At 40.9% G+C, this 13,276-nt stretch overlaps 1 protein-coding gene across 1 annotated transcript in view; it reads left to right on the forward strand.

Moving 5' to 3' along the window:
* The window catches only part of LOC139719540 (phosphofurin acidic cluster sorting protein 2-like), a 106,898-nt gene that overhangs the window by 14,685 nt on the left and 78,937 nt on the right, over nucleotides 1-13,276 (forward strand). Inside the window, exon 5 of the mRNA XM_071630955.1 lies at nucleotides 2,394-2,520. Within this exon, the coding sequence (XP_071487056.1) occupies nucleotides 2,394-2,520 (127 nt within the window). The remainder of the gene's footprint in view (nucleotides 1-2,393; nucleotides 2,521-13,276) is intronic.

The following is a 13,276-nucleotide window of genomic DNA, read 5'->3' on the forward strand; positions in this document are numbered from 1 at the left end:
GAAATATGAGTACTTTTTTTTCTCAAAGTAAACTATCAGACCTAACTTCCTCAGTAATTTGAGAAAGTAGAAAAATGTTGGACGGTCATTACATATATACTGTATCTCCAAAGAAATGTGTTTACAATGTTCTAAGTACTGAGGAAATTATCTCTCGTACTGCCATCTCTATGATTATTCAAGATGGCTATTTTGAGGTGCCCAGATGAACTCTTTGCATTCATATGTTTAATACCCTTAGCTCTAATATTGGTATTTTTAGGCAGAATTGTGTAAAAGGACGCATTTTAAGTGAGTTTTGTTATGAAACCATTGCAAATTGCATGTGATGATACCTTACTAGACTGCCTCATGATGTTTGTAGGATACTTATGTAGCATTATCATGCATCATTATGGAAATGGCTTTAGCGTGTGTACCAGGGAAATATACAGCCGCAAGCAAAGTTCTGATTGTCAATTCCAATTGTTCCGCGCCATGTCCATACACGGCATCAAGTTATGAAACGCATACATACACATGCAGATCTTGCAAGGGGGAAGAGCATACAGTTGTATGTTTGTATGCCAACACAAAGTCTAAGGTACACATATTTCATGCTTTTGACATTTATTTGTTGCATGTGTGTCTGACCTGCTGCATGTACATGTACATGTAGGCTGAGTAGCAGAAGGAACAGCTTTACAGTCAGAAGCTTTGTCACTATGCCTCATCCAAACATATTTATAACAACAGCTGGCCTAGGCATTGAACATGTCGTCCCAGCCACTCTGGGGATTCAATTTCACCAAGATTTGCCAACTTGTTTGCAGCACACGGTGAACTCTTCAACCCATATAGTCAACAAGAAAGAGAGAAAAAGAGAAAAAAAAAGTGTACATTTTTTCCAGTATTGGATTGATTCCTGAACCAACAGAAAAGGAGGGTAAAGCAAAATAGTTCACAGGTGTTTCATACTGCAGGTTTTAGTGCATGGATGTGTGTGCTTTCAACATAAAAGACCAATCCGTTAAAGCTCTACCTGGTAGTCATAGTTCTTGTATGCATTCCAGTATAGGAACTTCCTATTCTGAGGAGTGATACTGCAACTTCCTGAAAAGTGCATTTTTTTTTTCTTTCAGGGGTCCATAATTTGTAGCTATGGTTATGTCAGCTGATGTAGTCAGAACCAGAAGAGTAATTGCTCAGAGGAAGATATGTTGCCAAGACCGGTTGAGTAAATGATATTTCAAAAGCTACATAACTCTGGACTTTGTTCACATTCCAGAGGCCATGTTGTCTCTGTGTACATCAACATTTTATTGCTTGTTTGTTCCTCATCAGTGTGCATGGGATGCAGATCTTTATCAGTAGGCATTTTCACATCAGCCTGATGTTTCAAACTGGTGCAGTCTTTTCAGAAATCTTGAGCTTGGATTTTCATGACCTGATGACGAAATAGCATGCTATGCACTATTTTTTGAAACTAAGCTCAAGAAAATTTCTCGACCCAAACTTGGAAAATTTGCAAAATAGCGAGGTGATTTGCAAACTAGCGCACTATATGATGATGTGAATTCGCCTCAAGAAATTAGCGTGATGCATCCCATCTTGCCTAGTGTGTGTGACCTGATTGAACGAGCAACCTGCACACAAATCGCCGGTAATTTTTTGGAGGCGCGCGCTCTACTGATGCTGTTTTCACATGCTCAGCTGTCGAATTAGCTGTGTCAGTCAATTTATATCTCAAATCACTGATACAAAGTAACCAATTCACTTCTTTCTCCAGTACATTTCTACAGTTAGGTTACATGTATAACCAAATAGTAGTGTTTACATGATTGGCGATAGTTCTCATTACATTGTATTGATGCTGGCAAGAAATGTACTCTTGCAAAAGAAGTGTAATATTTTGTAATTGTTTGAAAATTATTCTTTGTTAGCTCCTTAAAGTTTGCAAGCTTGTTTGCTTGTTTGTTTGTTTGTTTGTTTTTTTGGTAGGTTTCCTGTAGATGCTTGGATGGAATTATTCAGAATTTGAATGAATGCATTCTTCAAAATTCTCAGGATCAGCTAATGTCTCCCCCATCCCATTGTCTTATGTTTGATACACTGTAAAAGTGGAAATTTTCGTGGTGTTGAAATTTTCGCACATTTCACGCAACCAGAAACTAGCGCGAAAATAAAAGCATGCAAATATTTTTGCTTGCCATACGTTTCAGTAGTTGATGTCTTGATTATGCAGAATTCAAAACACGCCAAACTCTTCTTACCCTGCCAAGCGCGAAAAATTAGTTGTGCGAAAATATCCACTGAGAGAATACCAGCACATGTAATATAATTGAGTTCTTGTATGTATGACATAACATCTGAGAAATTACACATACTGTATGCATGTTTATCTGACCGTGTAGGTGCTGCAGCAATCAAAGGACAATGAGCTGAGCTTGTACGGCAAGGAACATGGCATGGCCAGAGATAAAGTAGCCCAAGTGACAGTCCTAGGACTTTCCAGTCAACCTGTTGACCAGGTCAAACGAGGTAAGAAATTGCAGCCAGAGTACCTCTTTTCTTAATATCTAAATGTGAGCAAGTCAAGATTAAGGGAAGCACAAAATGTATGTGAAAGAGCCTATAGTTCAAAAGTGAGAGTTGCGTCTCATCAATGTTTATTTGGTGGGGGTGGGGGGCTATTCATGACTTGGAAGGTTCCAGCCTTTTGAAAATGCCTTGGGATAGTGTCCCATCAATTTCCTTGATGGCCTTTTCTAGATGGGTTCAAGCATTTTGTGCCCTATTGCGTAGCTGTCTTCAAAATGTATCTTTCTTGTTGATGTTTTAACCTGTTATGGAAATGATTTGTATGGTGGTACTAAGGAATGAATACATAGCAGCAGTGTGTAGAATTCTCTTGGACATTTCCTTTGTGCAGGCCTCCAGTAATTTACTGTTTACCTCCCACTAAAGTTATGATTATTTGAATATCAGTAGATTCTTCAATTTCCTGTCCATCCTATTACCATTTAGGTAACTTGTGAAATACTGTTTGTTGCAGTTGTATGAAATGACCCCAAGTCCATTTTTAAAAAAAATCTGAAGCTGTTTACTTCCTCCTTATATATTGCTTTGTATATCATATTTTACTTTTTGAAGAGGAATGATTCTATTTCTTTTTGTTAAATGTTGAATTTCTAGAAGTGATAATTGGATGATAACACAAATCTACCAAAACTTCAATATCAGGATATATTTTATTCGTTTTGAGTTTTTTTAGCATGTAGGATTTTTAATGTTTTTTCTCAACCTTTATTTCTTACTTCAAGCAGGAGTACTGATTGTACTCTATTTAAACCCCAGTCTTTCGGGGAAAAAGACCCCAAACATTGTGTGTATGTGCATGTGAATGTGATTGTGGCCATGTTCGCATTTGCAGGTTATGGTGTGTGTGTGTGTGTGTGTGTGTGTGTGTGTGTGTGTGAATGAATGTGAATGCTTGTTACTTGTGACAGGCTTGCATGCAATCTGCAGACCGTGGCATGCAGTCCATATGGACTTGAGTGTGCTTTCCATTTCTCACTCCCTTGACATGTCATATCCTACAGTAAGTGGTATGCCATTCGCTGTCACCTGAATTACTTGTGTCTGCATTCATACTATTTAAAGGATGCAGCCTTGTAATCCACTCTTCCCAGAACAGACAAGTGGATAGCACATGTGTTGTTTCCGTCCGGGGTCTCGGAGGGAGCAGATACTGCGTGTCTGTGTGTGTTCTGGCTTGTGTGTTTGTATTGTCTGAATCATGTCTGTTTTATATCAGGGCTCCGGACTTTTGCCACTTGTTCTGTTTGAATGAGAAATAACTATAAGTATGGTACATGTTTCCCATTTCATGTTGAACTTAGCAGATTTCATTTTTGCTTCATTTTTTATATGCTATGATGTCTGTGCTTTCTGTAATTCCTTCTACTTGCTCTATGTTTTCCACAGACACTAATGTAATTTTGCAACTTTTGTTGATGCGTGTACACTGCATATCAGCACAAAGTTTGCGCATTTCAGCGGCAAATTCTGAACAGAGGTATCATTTGCTTTGTTCACTATTTAACTATGTGGTATTTTGGGGTACAGGATACAATCAAAAGCTCATGTTGTAGAAAAATGCAACCTTATGTTCCTTTAACCATTTCTAACAGGAAGTAGTACGTGTATGTGAGCTACTGAACTAAACAGGTATTTTCAAAGGAGGATTTCCTGATAAATGTTGCTTTTGATGCTGTGATTTTTGTTTTTCTTCCAAATATTTTTTGTCAGCATCAAAGATCTGTAGTCATCCCTGAAATGTTTTTTTTTTATATATAGCTTTAAAAAACCATAATCACAGTTTATGTGGTTTGAATATAGGCCTACATATGTAATAAATCATATGACAGTTTGACACAGCTTTACATCAGGAAATAGCTGTCTTAGTCACATGACTTAATTTGCATAAGACAACCTATTATTTTTGCAGAGCCATTTTTTTTTTTAAATATAAAGTCGATGAGTTCAAGTTTTTATGCATAGGAGCCACAACAGCATAATATTTATACGTCTTGAGGGTGTCACCTGCAGACAAAGTGTCTAAGGGTGCGTTTATGCTTCCATTTTGGGGGCCAAAATCAGGCTTTTGAAACGTGATTAGTGCAAAATGCTGTTGCGTTCATGCTCACTTTGATATAAACACTGATTCAAAACGCCGATCCCAAATGCACAAAAAGGTTCGTTTACGATCGGCATTTCTGACTAATCACGTTTGACGGGGAAGCATGAACGCAACAGCGTTTCTATTCGCGTTTAGAGTGACGTCATCTAAACGCCTTTCCGGTTCACGTGAGAAAGCGCGTGCCCGGCCAGCCAGCTACCCTGGCCTGTGCAATTTTCCCATGTACTGTGCATATGCATGTCTTTCCCAGGCCACCGATCGCAGCGCGCCCCCCAATTTGACCTGCCTCTGCTGAGGTCAGCGAAGCAATCGCAAACGCTCTTTCCAAGGCTCGAAGAAAGTGAGCATAAACAGTGCTCCCGTGAATGGCGTTTTGAATCAGCGTTTTGAATCAGCGTTTCAAAACGCTGATTCTGCCTTCACAAATTGGACATAAACACACCCTTATCTCGTTGAGGATGGGCTGATTTTGCTACAACATGCATTTCCCATAGATACCTGCCCGAGCATACTCAGGACTCGTCTTCAATGGGTAAAGGGAAATTTGATATTGGGGCTATTATTTCACACACAAAACAAATGAGGAATCCTTTGTTAAAACCACTGTTTACCATTTGCAGATGAAACAAAAATCCAGTTAATATAGTGTTTCAAAATAGTTCGAAAATGTAGGTTAGGGATAGAAACAATCAATGTAAAGATATTAATCAGTAAAACCAATGTTGAAAGTAAATTGTTAAATATAAAAAATGTGAACAATAGTTTCATTAAAGTTGTTTCTAGAATAAACTGTCTACAATTATGGTTTTTTGAGAAAATTAGTGATATCTCCTTATATTTTTGGCTTTATTGTAAAATTTTTATATGGTAGGATGTTTTGTGATACAACTGAACTATAGAGCCTACATATGCATCAAATGTTATAACTTCAACATTTTTATAATCACTGCTCTCAGTGGTAAACCGTGGCATTAACAAACACTGCAACATGACCAATAAGGCCATGTTAATGTGCCTGTTGATTGCCATTTTCAGTATAGTGTTTAGGTTTATTTCTCTCAGATGTACTGTAAAACGAGGAATGTTCGCATGCATTTTAATTTCGCGAATTTCGCGAGCGCAAAGATTCGCGAAATTTCTTGTCTACACTATATGCATTGAACGCCAGTGGCAATTCGCGAAAATTTCATGCCACGTAAAAGGCCGTCGGCTCCAATTCGCGAAAATTTCGTGCCACGAATATATCATGTTTTACAGTATTCTGTTTCTCATTGTTACTGGAACATACCTAATGTCTTGATCTCAGAGAAAAGTACGAATGATCATTTTCCAGACTTTTTACCTGTATTGGAAACATACTCTATTTTCGTTGATACCTGTGTGTGCACACTCAAACAAAACCAAAACAGAATGTGCAATACTGTATAATCCATTGTGTATGTGCAAGCCTGGTACCATAGTTCCCCAGCCAGCATCATGGAGTACAAAATAAAAATAACTAGAACATGATCTTCCCTAGGGCCCAGATGGCTTTACCTGTGCATTAACAAAGTTTTACCCATACTTTGAAGAGCTGTAATGAACGTAATTCTGTTAGGTGCGTTATCGCCACGTGTGTGATCTGCTTTGTAAGTGCATTAATTACCTGTTATGTGGCTGCGAGAGTGTAGATTCATAACTCAATTTATAAAAGTGGGCATGCAGTTTGCAGTATATAAATTAATGCAATAAATCTATTTGCCCAGGAGCATGGAATGTACACTAAGTACTAAAACATATTCTGGCCAAAAGTTCTTTGAACCTCAAAGTCTGTCACAACAAGCATTACTTTGGTGCTGCATTGACACTCTACACAAATATGAATGATACAAGGCAGTTTGGGGGCTGAAGGGTTAAGCAGGATTTTTTCCCTTCTGAACCTATTCAGATAAGACAGGGTCCTCTTTATAATGTGTTAGGTGTGTATTCGTATAGTATGTATCTTTTTATTTCTCTCAGTTTTCAAGTTACCAGTCATTTTATTTTTCCAACCACTTTGCATGAGAGTGATGTGAGAATCTAGATCTTTTACATGTGCAAATGTATATTATAGCAAAATTGTACTCGTATATAGGCCTATGCGATGTACAGTGTGCACATACTGGAACTTCATGTGTAAATGCTAAGTGAACATGGGTGTGTGATCAATGTGCAGTATACCAGTACTATTTATTACGCAGACATACAGTTGTATTTGTCTTTAGCCTTTAAAAGATGTAGTTTCTTGCAATTTGTTCATTTTTGTTGACCCCCACGTTCAACAACCCCCCCCCCCCCCCCCTCACATGCACACAAAGAAATAAGATATCTTTCGTCAAGTAGAAAGGGGGAGGCCATGATCAGATTCTTTACATGGAAATGTGCTGGTAGTCGTAACAGAGAGAGAGAAAAAAAAAATTATGGTTCTACTGAGTGGTGTTTCTTTTTTTAAACAAGAAGTGCCATTCAAATAATATGCAAATTCATCATTATGCAATCGGTGCAAAGTTTGTCTGCTGTTGTTAAGCTTGTTTTCTCCCCTGGAAAGAAGAGCACAGAGGATAGATGAATATTGCAGCCAGCAAGCTGCCAGATTGCTTGTTGGCATGCAATATTCACAAGGGCCAAGATATTAGCAGCTCAACTGAGAAACCTGATGCTAGGTATTCCCCCTCCCTCCCTCCCCCCCCCCCCCCCCCCCCCCCCCCCCGTGTTGATTATTTCATGTGCCATGGGCAAGGCCTCAGTAGCAATTCATACAAGAGAGAGAGAGAGAGACAATATTATCAGTTCACAGTTTGTTGAGATGCAAGGAGATGGCTTGAATCAATTCTGTGCTGATATTTATTCTATTTTACCCTAACTCTCTATCTGCATCTATCTATCCATCTACCTTTCTATCTGTCTATCTCTCAATATCCATCTGTCTATCTACTGTATCTATCTGCTCTTATGCATTTTCTGGTCAGAGTAAATCACATTAGGATGAGGTAAACATGGAATCAGTGTCAGACAAGCAAATCTTTGACCCACAATCCCATTCTATCTTGATTTTCTTATCTACCACAATAGTCCATGAGCCAAGGCCTGAAAATTGCATTTTCGTAGCACCCCCAGGGGGCCCAAGATATCTTGGTACCGTTGGATAGGTACAAGTCTCTACTTTTCGGAAATGATGATCTTAAGTTCCAACTCTTGATCGTTACCATGGCAACGCAGTTGATATATCACAACCTCTTAAAGGTAGGGGATACCTTTTACAGACCTCCCAAAATGCAGCAAAACATTAAATATGAACCTCAGGGGACTTGCTTAGGCCACTGCTTAGAAATTTGGAAGTCAACAGTTATCTAAAATTTGAATAATGCACAAAACTCAACTACTCAGTAGTTCTGTGTGTCAGCCACACTTAAGCCTTTTTGTTGCATTCTTCTGTATTTGTGATCTATAAACACAAATCTAAAAGTACAAGAGCTGATGTAATAACATATAGAGTGTGTGGTAAGAATGTATATAGAAATGTTTGTAAGTGTTGATGAACTTTCTTCACAAAATATACATGATGGACACACATGCAGTACATAGGTCTGCAAAGGTAGCCTAGTAATGTACTGGAATTTACGGTGAGCCCCGAAAACAATTCAATTCAAAATCTAACCGTCAAAAAAATGTACTAAATGTTACCTTCCACTTTCAATACTTTATGGGAGTTTCTAAAATGATATTCTCTCCAACATACCACTGTATTTATACAACTCTTCATTTAAGGCGTGCAAATGGGATTCCCTACCTTTAAAACATGTGCTGATTCAATGTCATTTCTAGAGAATGAAACAATATATTAAAGCTAAAAATTTTCTGTAAATAATCGAATTAGTAGGATAGTCTTATCTTGGAATAAAGGCTTAAGTAACGTACTAAAGACTTTTGCAATAAATATGAACATGGCTCATTCTTCGAGGATATGAAGGTCACTTCAAGGTCAAATTATTGAATATCACAAAATTGATACAAATTCAGGACTAATTTTTGTGATAAAGTTTTGTCAAGTCCTTCAAGGAACTGTACATGCTACTATGAGTTTGCTACACAAACTAGGAAGCAAGCTGACTCTAACTCTACCACATGACCTCAGTCTGCTAAGTTGTTACCATGGAAACGGAAGTTGAGTCTCTTGTGCAAAGAAGAGCTTTTGGCTCTGTAACAGGCCCACGTAATAGAAATTTGTTTTTGAAATGTGAAACAATGTAAAATAATGATCATTCAACTAATTATTTCTCATTATTTATCGTAATTAAGCATTTTAAATGTTTTCAATAGAGGGTATCTGGTTATTTTACCCTCTAAAATCCTTCTCAAGGTCATTCCCAAGGTCATTCTCAAGGTCAAAGCACTATATAATAGATGTCAGTTCCTTTGCGAGAATCCTTAATTATCAAATCATTAAAGCTCACAATCTACAGAGTGTGTTGGTTTTTTTTCTACATAAATGAAAAGATTGCTCCTTTTTGTTACCATGGCAACAGCAGTATTGAGTGCAAATGATCCATGATAGCTTTCCGGCCCTATAGTAGGCTACATATATATGACAGTAAAGTGCTTTATGTGCAAAAATGATCTATAACCAAAACTGAATAAAACAGTATCACACATTTCATATTGACTTTCAATGAAGGATAACCATGTACACTAGGTCATTCTCAAGGTCATTTTCAAGGTCATGGCGTTTATAACATTTTATCTTGTAATTTTGTATGTGAAAACTTAAAGGACAAGTTCACCTTCATAGACATGTGAGTTGAGTGAATGCAGCATTATTAGTAGAACACATCAGTGAGAGTTCGAGGAAAATCGGACAATCCGTTCAAAAGTTATGAATTTTTGAAGTTTCTGCTCAGTCACGGCTGGATGAAAAGACTACTATAGCTTGTGATGTCATATGAGTACAACGATATAAAGAAAGAATAAAGAAAATTCAACATATTTCAATTTTTCTCGTATAACAAAAGAACACTCGACTTCTCTCTTTCAGGCAGGGGGAATAATATTACCCTTAACATACGTCAGTAGCAAGTCGAAGAAATGTGCACTTTACTCAAAAAGTAAAGTTTTGTGAAATTCTCTTTTTATTTTCCTTATATAGTTGTACGCATGTGACATCATACACTATAGTAGTCTTCTCTTCCAGCAGTGACTGCGCAGATACTTAAAATATTCGTAACTTTTGAACGGATTGTCCAATTTTCCTCAAACTTTCACTGATGTGTTCTACTAATATTGCTGCATTCTCTCAATCCTTATGTATATGAAGGTGGACTTGTCCTTTAAAGTTTTCCAATGCCTCCTCTAATGCTGTACAAATACATGGGTGTATAATAACATCATTTTAATTCATCATAGATCTGCAACATTTGCCCTTTCACCAAACTGACAACAACACATAGAACAGAATAGAATAATATGGAATAACATACTTTTATTAACAAATGTTCCTTGAATTCTTCTTCTTGGATAGTTTACATATATGTATGTCTAATTCAATATGGATAATCCACTCAATCCATTCAATGTATTCAATGAGGATGAAATGCAGGATGTTTCTTTACCGTAAGGTGAAAATCTGTTTCTAAATCATCTCAGTACCTGAAAATGAAGATGGAGGGGCACAAAATAATAGAGATCTTACAAAATATATAATGTATTATCATTCTTGATTTTAATACACATGAACTTGAGAGGATAAATATACTTTGAATGTTTCATTGCCCTGATGATGGAGATGGTTTGTTCTGCAAAATTATAAAAAGTACTCACAACTATGACTCCAATTAAAGACATAATATACCTTTTGAATGATTTTTTTTTTTGAAAATAGATGAGAACACTAGATGAGTAAATTGCTCTTTGCTATCAATGTCCGATTGTTCAAATCAAGCAATAATCACACTAAGTCCAATGGAGGCTGCAAAAGGAAAAAGATATATCAAGTAATAAAAATAATTATCTATGCCGCCCAAGTCTTTCGGAGCAATAAAACATGGATACCAGAAAGACTGAATAACAAGGAACTGAGCAACAAGTAAAAGAGTCAACTGAAGTCCAACGCGCAAAAAGTTAACTAACAAATAACATCCATCTAACGAGATGAAAGAACAATGACAAGTCTGATCAGTAATGGAGATGAGCCGGTGGAGCCTTCCGTCGTGTAGAGCGCCAGAGCGTGGGAGGAGAGGGGTCAGCGTCTGGTGCTGCAGGGAGAGGCTCCTCCTTACGTCCCGGGGCATTGAATAGAAGGAGAACATGGACGGAGCAGGGCAGATTGCAGCGTGGTTCCAGGCCCACAGGCGACAGCGAGGTAGGGGCGTGGTCCAGTGAGCCGGAGGAGACGGGCTGATCACTTGGGCTGTCCCGCACTGGGGAATCGTGGGACGGATCGGCGGTGCCAGTTGGGGGAGTGTGCTCTCTGTGGTGGGGAAGTGTGGCTTCATGGCCCGTCGTGGTGGGGTGAATGGCACGAGGTGGAGGCGAGACCGTGGAGGGCCCTGGGTATGTGGTGAGGGTCGCCCGAGGGATAACTGGCTGGTACTTGCGGAGGAACTTCCTGTTACGGAGTGTGACACATCCTGAGCCGTCCACCCTGATGACATACTGGTCGAACTGGTGCACTTCAACCATTATTCCAGTCTAATTGTCCCACTTTGTCAGGTGGGGGCCTGTTTGGTTCTGGATGCGGACGCAGTCACCAATGGAAAGTGGGGGGAGTACCCATGTGTGGGCAGAGAGACGTTCGGCAGCGTGCATGTGCCTATTCCGCAAGGCCTCCTCCCGCGATGAAAGAGTGTCCCGCCATGTCGAGTGGGGACGATACTTGCCTGGGTGGATGGGGATGAAATCCCGGATAGGCCGACCGAAGACACACTGAGCAGGGGATAGACAAGTGTCACGGTCGGGAGTGTTCCGATACTGCAGGATGGCACGCTGGAATTCATCAGTGTCGAGGGAGCCATCAGCAGTGGTGTTCCCGGCGATGAGATGTTTGACCATCTTGACCCCGATCTCTGAACGGCAATTACTGTGTGGAAACGCGACAGAGGAGATGCGATGGTGGACCCCCCAAGCCCGGAGAAATATCCTGGTCTTGTTGGACGTGAACTCAGGCCCACCGTCAGAGGTGAGCTCGTCGCTAATGCCGTAGGTGATGAATATGCTTCTAAGGGCGGCAATCAGCCCGGCGGCCCCGTTGGCAGCCTCCTCCACGATCGGCCAATTGCTGTATCTGTCCACCACCACAACGAGGAAGGACCGACCATGATAGTGAAAGTAGTCGTCCACTAGGCACTGGAATGGATATGCTGGGCTGATGGAAGAAGAAGGAGGATTCAGCCCTGGAACACATTTGAGAGACCCCTTGGTTGGCCGAGTGGAGGGCTCGAAGGACCTTCTCTCGCAGAGTGGAGGGAATCACGATATGATCGTTGTAGAGCACCATCCCATCATAACTGGATAGACCATCGCGAAATTGGTGATACCGGCGAAGAGCAACAGGCAAGTCATCGCGGCAGTCTGGGAAGCCATACTCCACCAAGTTGAGTAAGAAGGGGAAGGGGGGGGGGTCGCTGGAGGTGGCTAAGAGGATGTCATCCCAAGTGACCGACTCAATGATGGCATTGTCATCGGGGTACGCTGGGCGCAAACCTGTGGAGTGTCCGCCATGCCCTCCACACAACTCCGGGTGGCAGCTAGGATGGCACGTGGGAGTTCGACGTGGACAGACTCACTAGTGGGTCCCTGGAGATTGGCGATGTCATCCGGGAGGTGTAGCGGCTGGGACTCACTAACTGGATGGCATGAGAGAGCATCAGCCGCAGTGTGGTGAAGGCCCAGGATGTGCACCACACGGAATCAATATCGCAGGGTCCTCTCCTTGAAGGTGTGAAGACGGGGGTTGGGGCTGGTGTCAAGAGAGCGATCACAACATATCTTCAACAGAGGCTTGTGATCCACAGCGACAGTCAAGTCAGAGCACCTAAGGACAAAGTAATGCGCCTTATCGAGGGCATCCACAACAGCGAGAGCTTCCCCTTCAATCGGGGCATAGCGAGATTCCAACCCAGATGTGAACCACCTGCCGACGAGGGTGACCCGCCAACCAGACTTGCAGCAGAAGGGCTTGGTGCTCCGGCACGGGCAGTGCTTCTGTAGCAGCCAAACACTGATCCCATCCTTTCACCAATCCGTGGCCAGGCAGGTGGGTCTTCCCTTGTCGAAGTATAGTGACACCTTCCTGGATCTCCCCGATGATCAGGGACTTCCCTTCATCAAAGAGCTCTTGCAGGGTGTCTGTCTATTGAATATGGCTGCCTGGCTTGAGGAGTCTTCTGAAGGGAAGCATCTGGTCTGCAGAGGCAAAGGCGTAGGACACCTGGTTCACCAGGCCGAACCAGCTGCGGACATCGGTGATGTTCTCAGGTGCGGGGAACTGCGGATGGCCTGGAGGAAGCGTGGGCAGGGCGGAAAGTCGCTGGGGTTATCTCGAATCTGGCAAACTCGACGGTCTGCTGTGCAAAGACGAACTTG

This window comes from Diadema antillarum, unplaced genomic scaffold (assembly GCF_040938485.1).
Source record: "Diadema antillarum isolate AM-2024a unplaced genomic scaffold, OU_Dant_1.0 scf00000111, whole genome shotgun sequence".
Lineage (NCBI taxonomy): Eukaryota > Metazoa > Echinodermata > Echinoidea > Diadematoida > Diadematidae > Diadema > Diadema antillarum.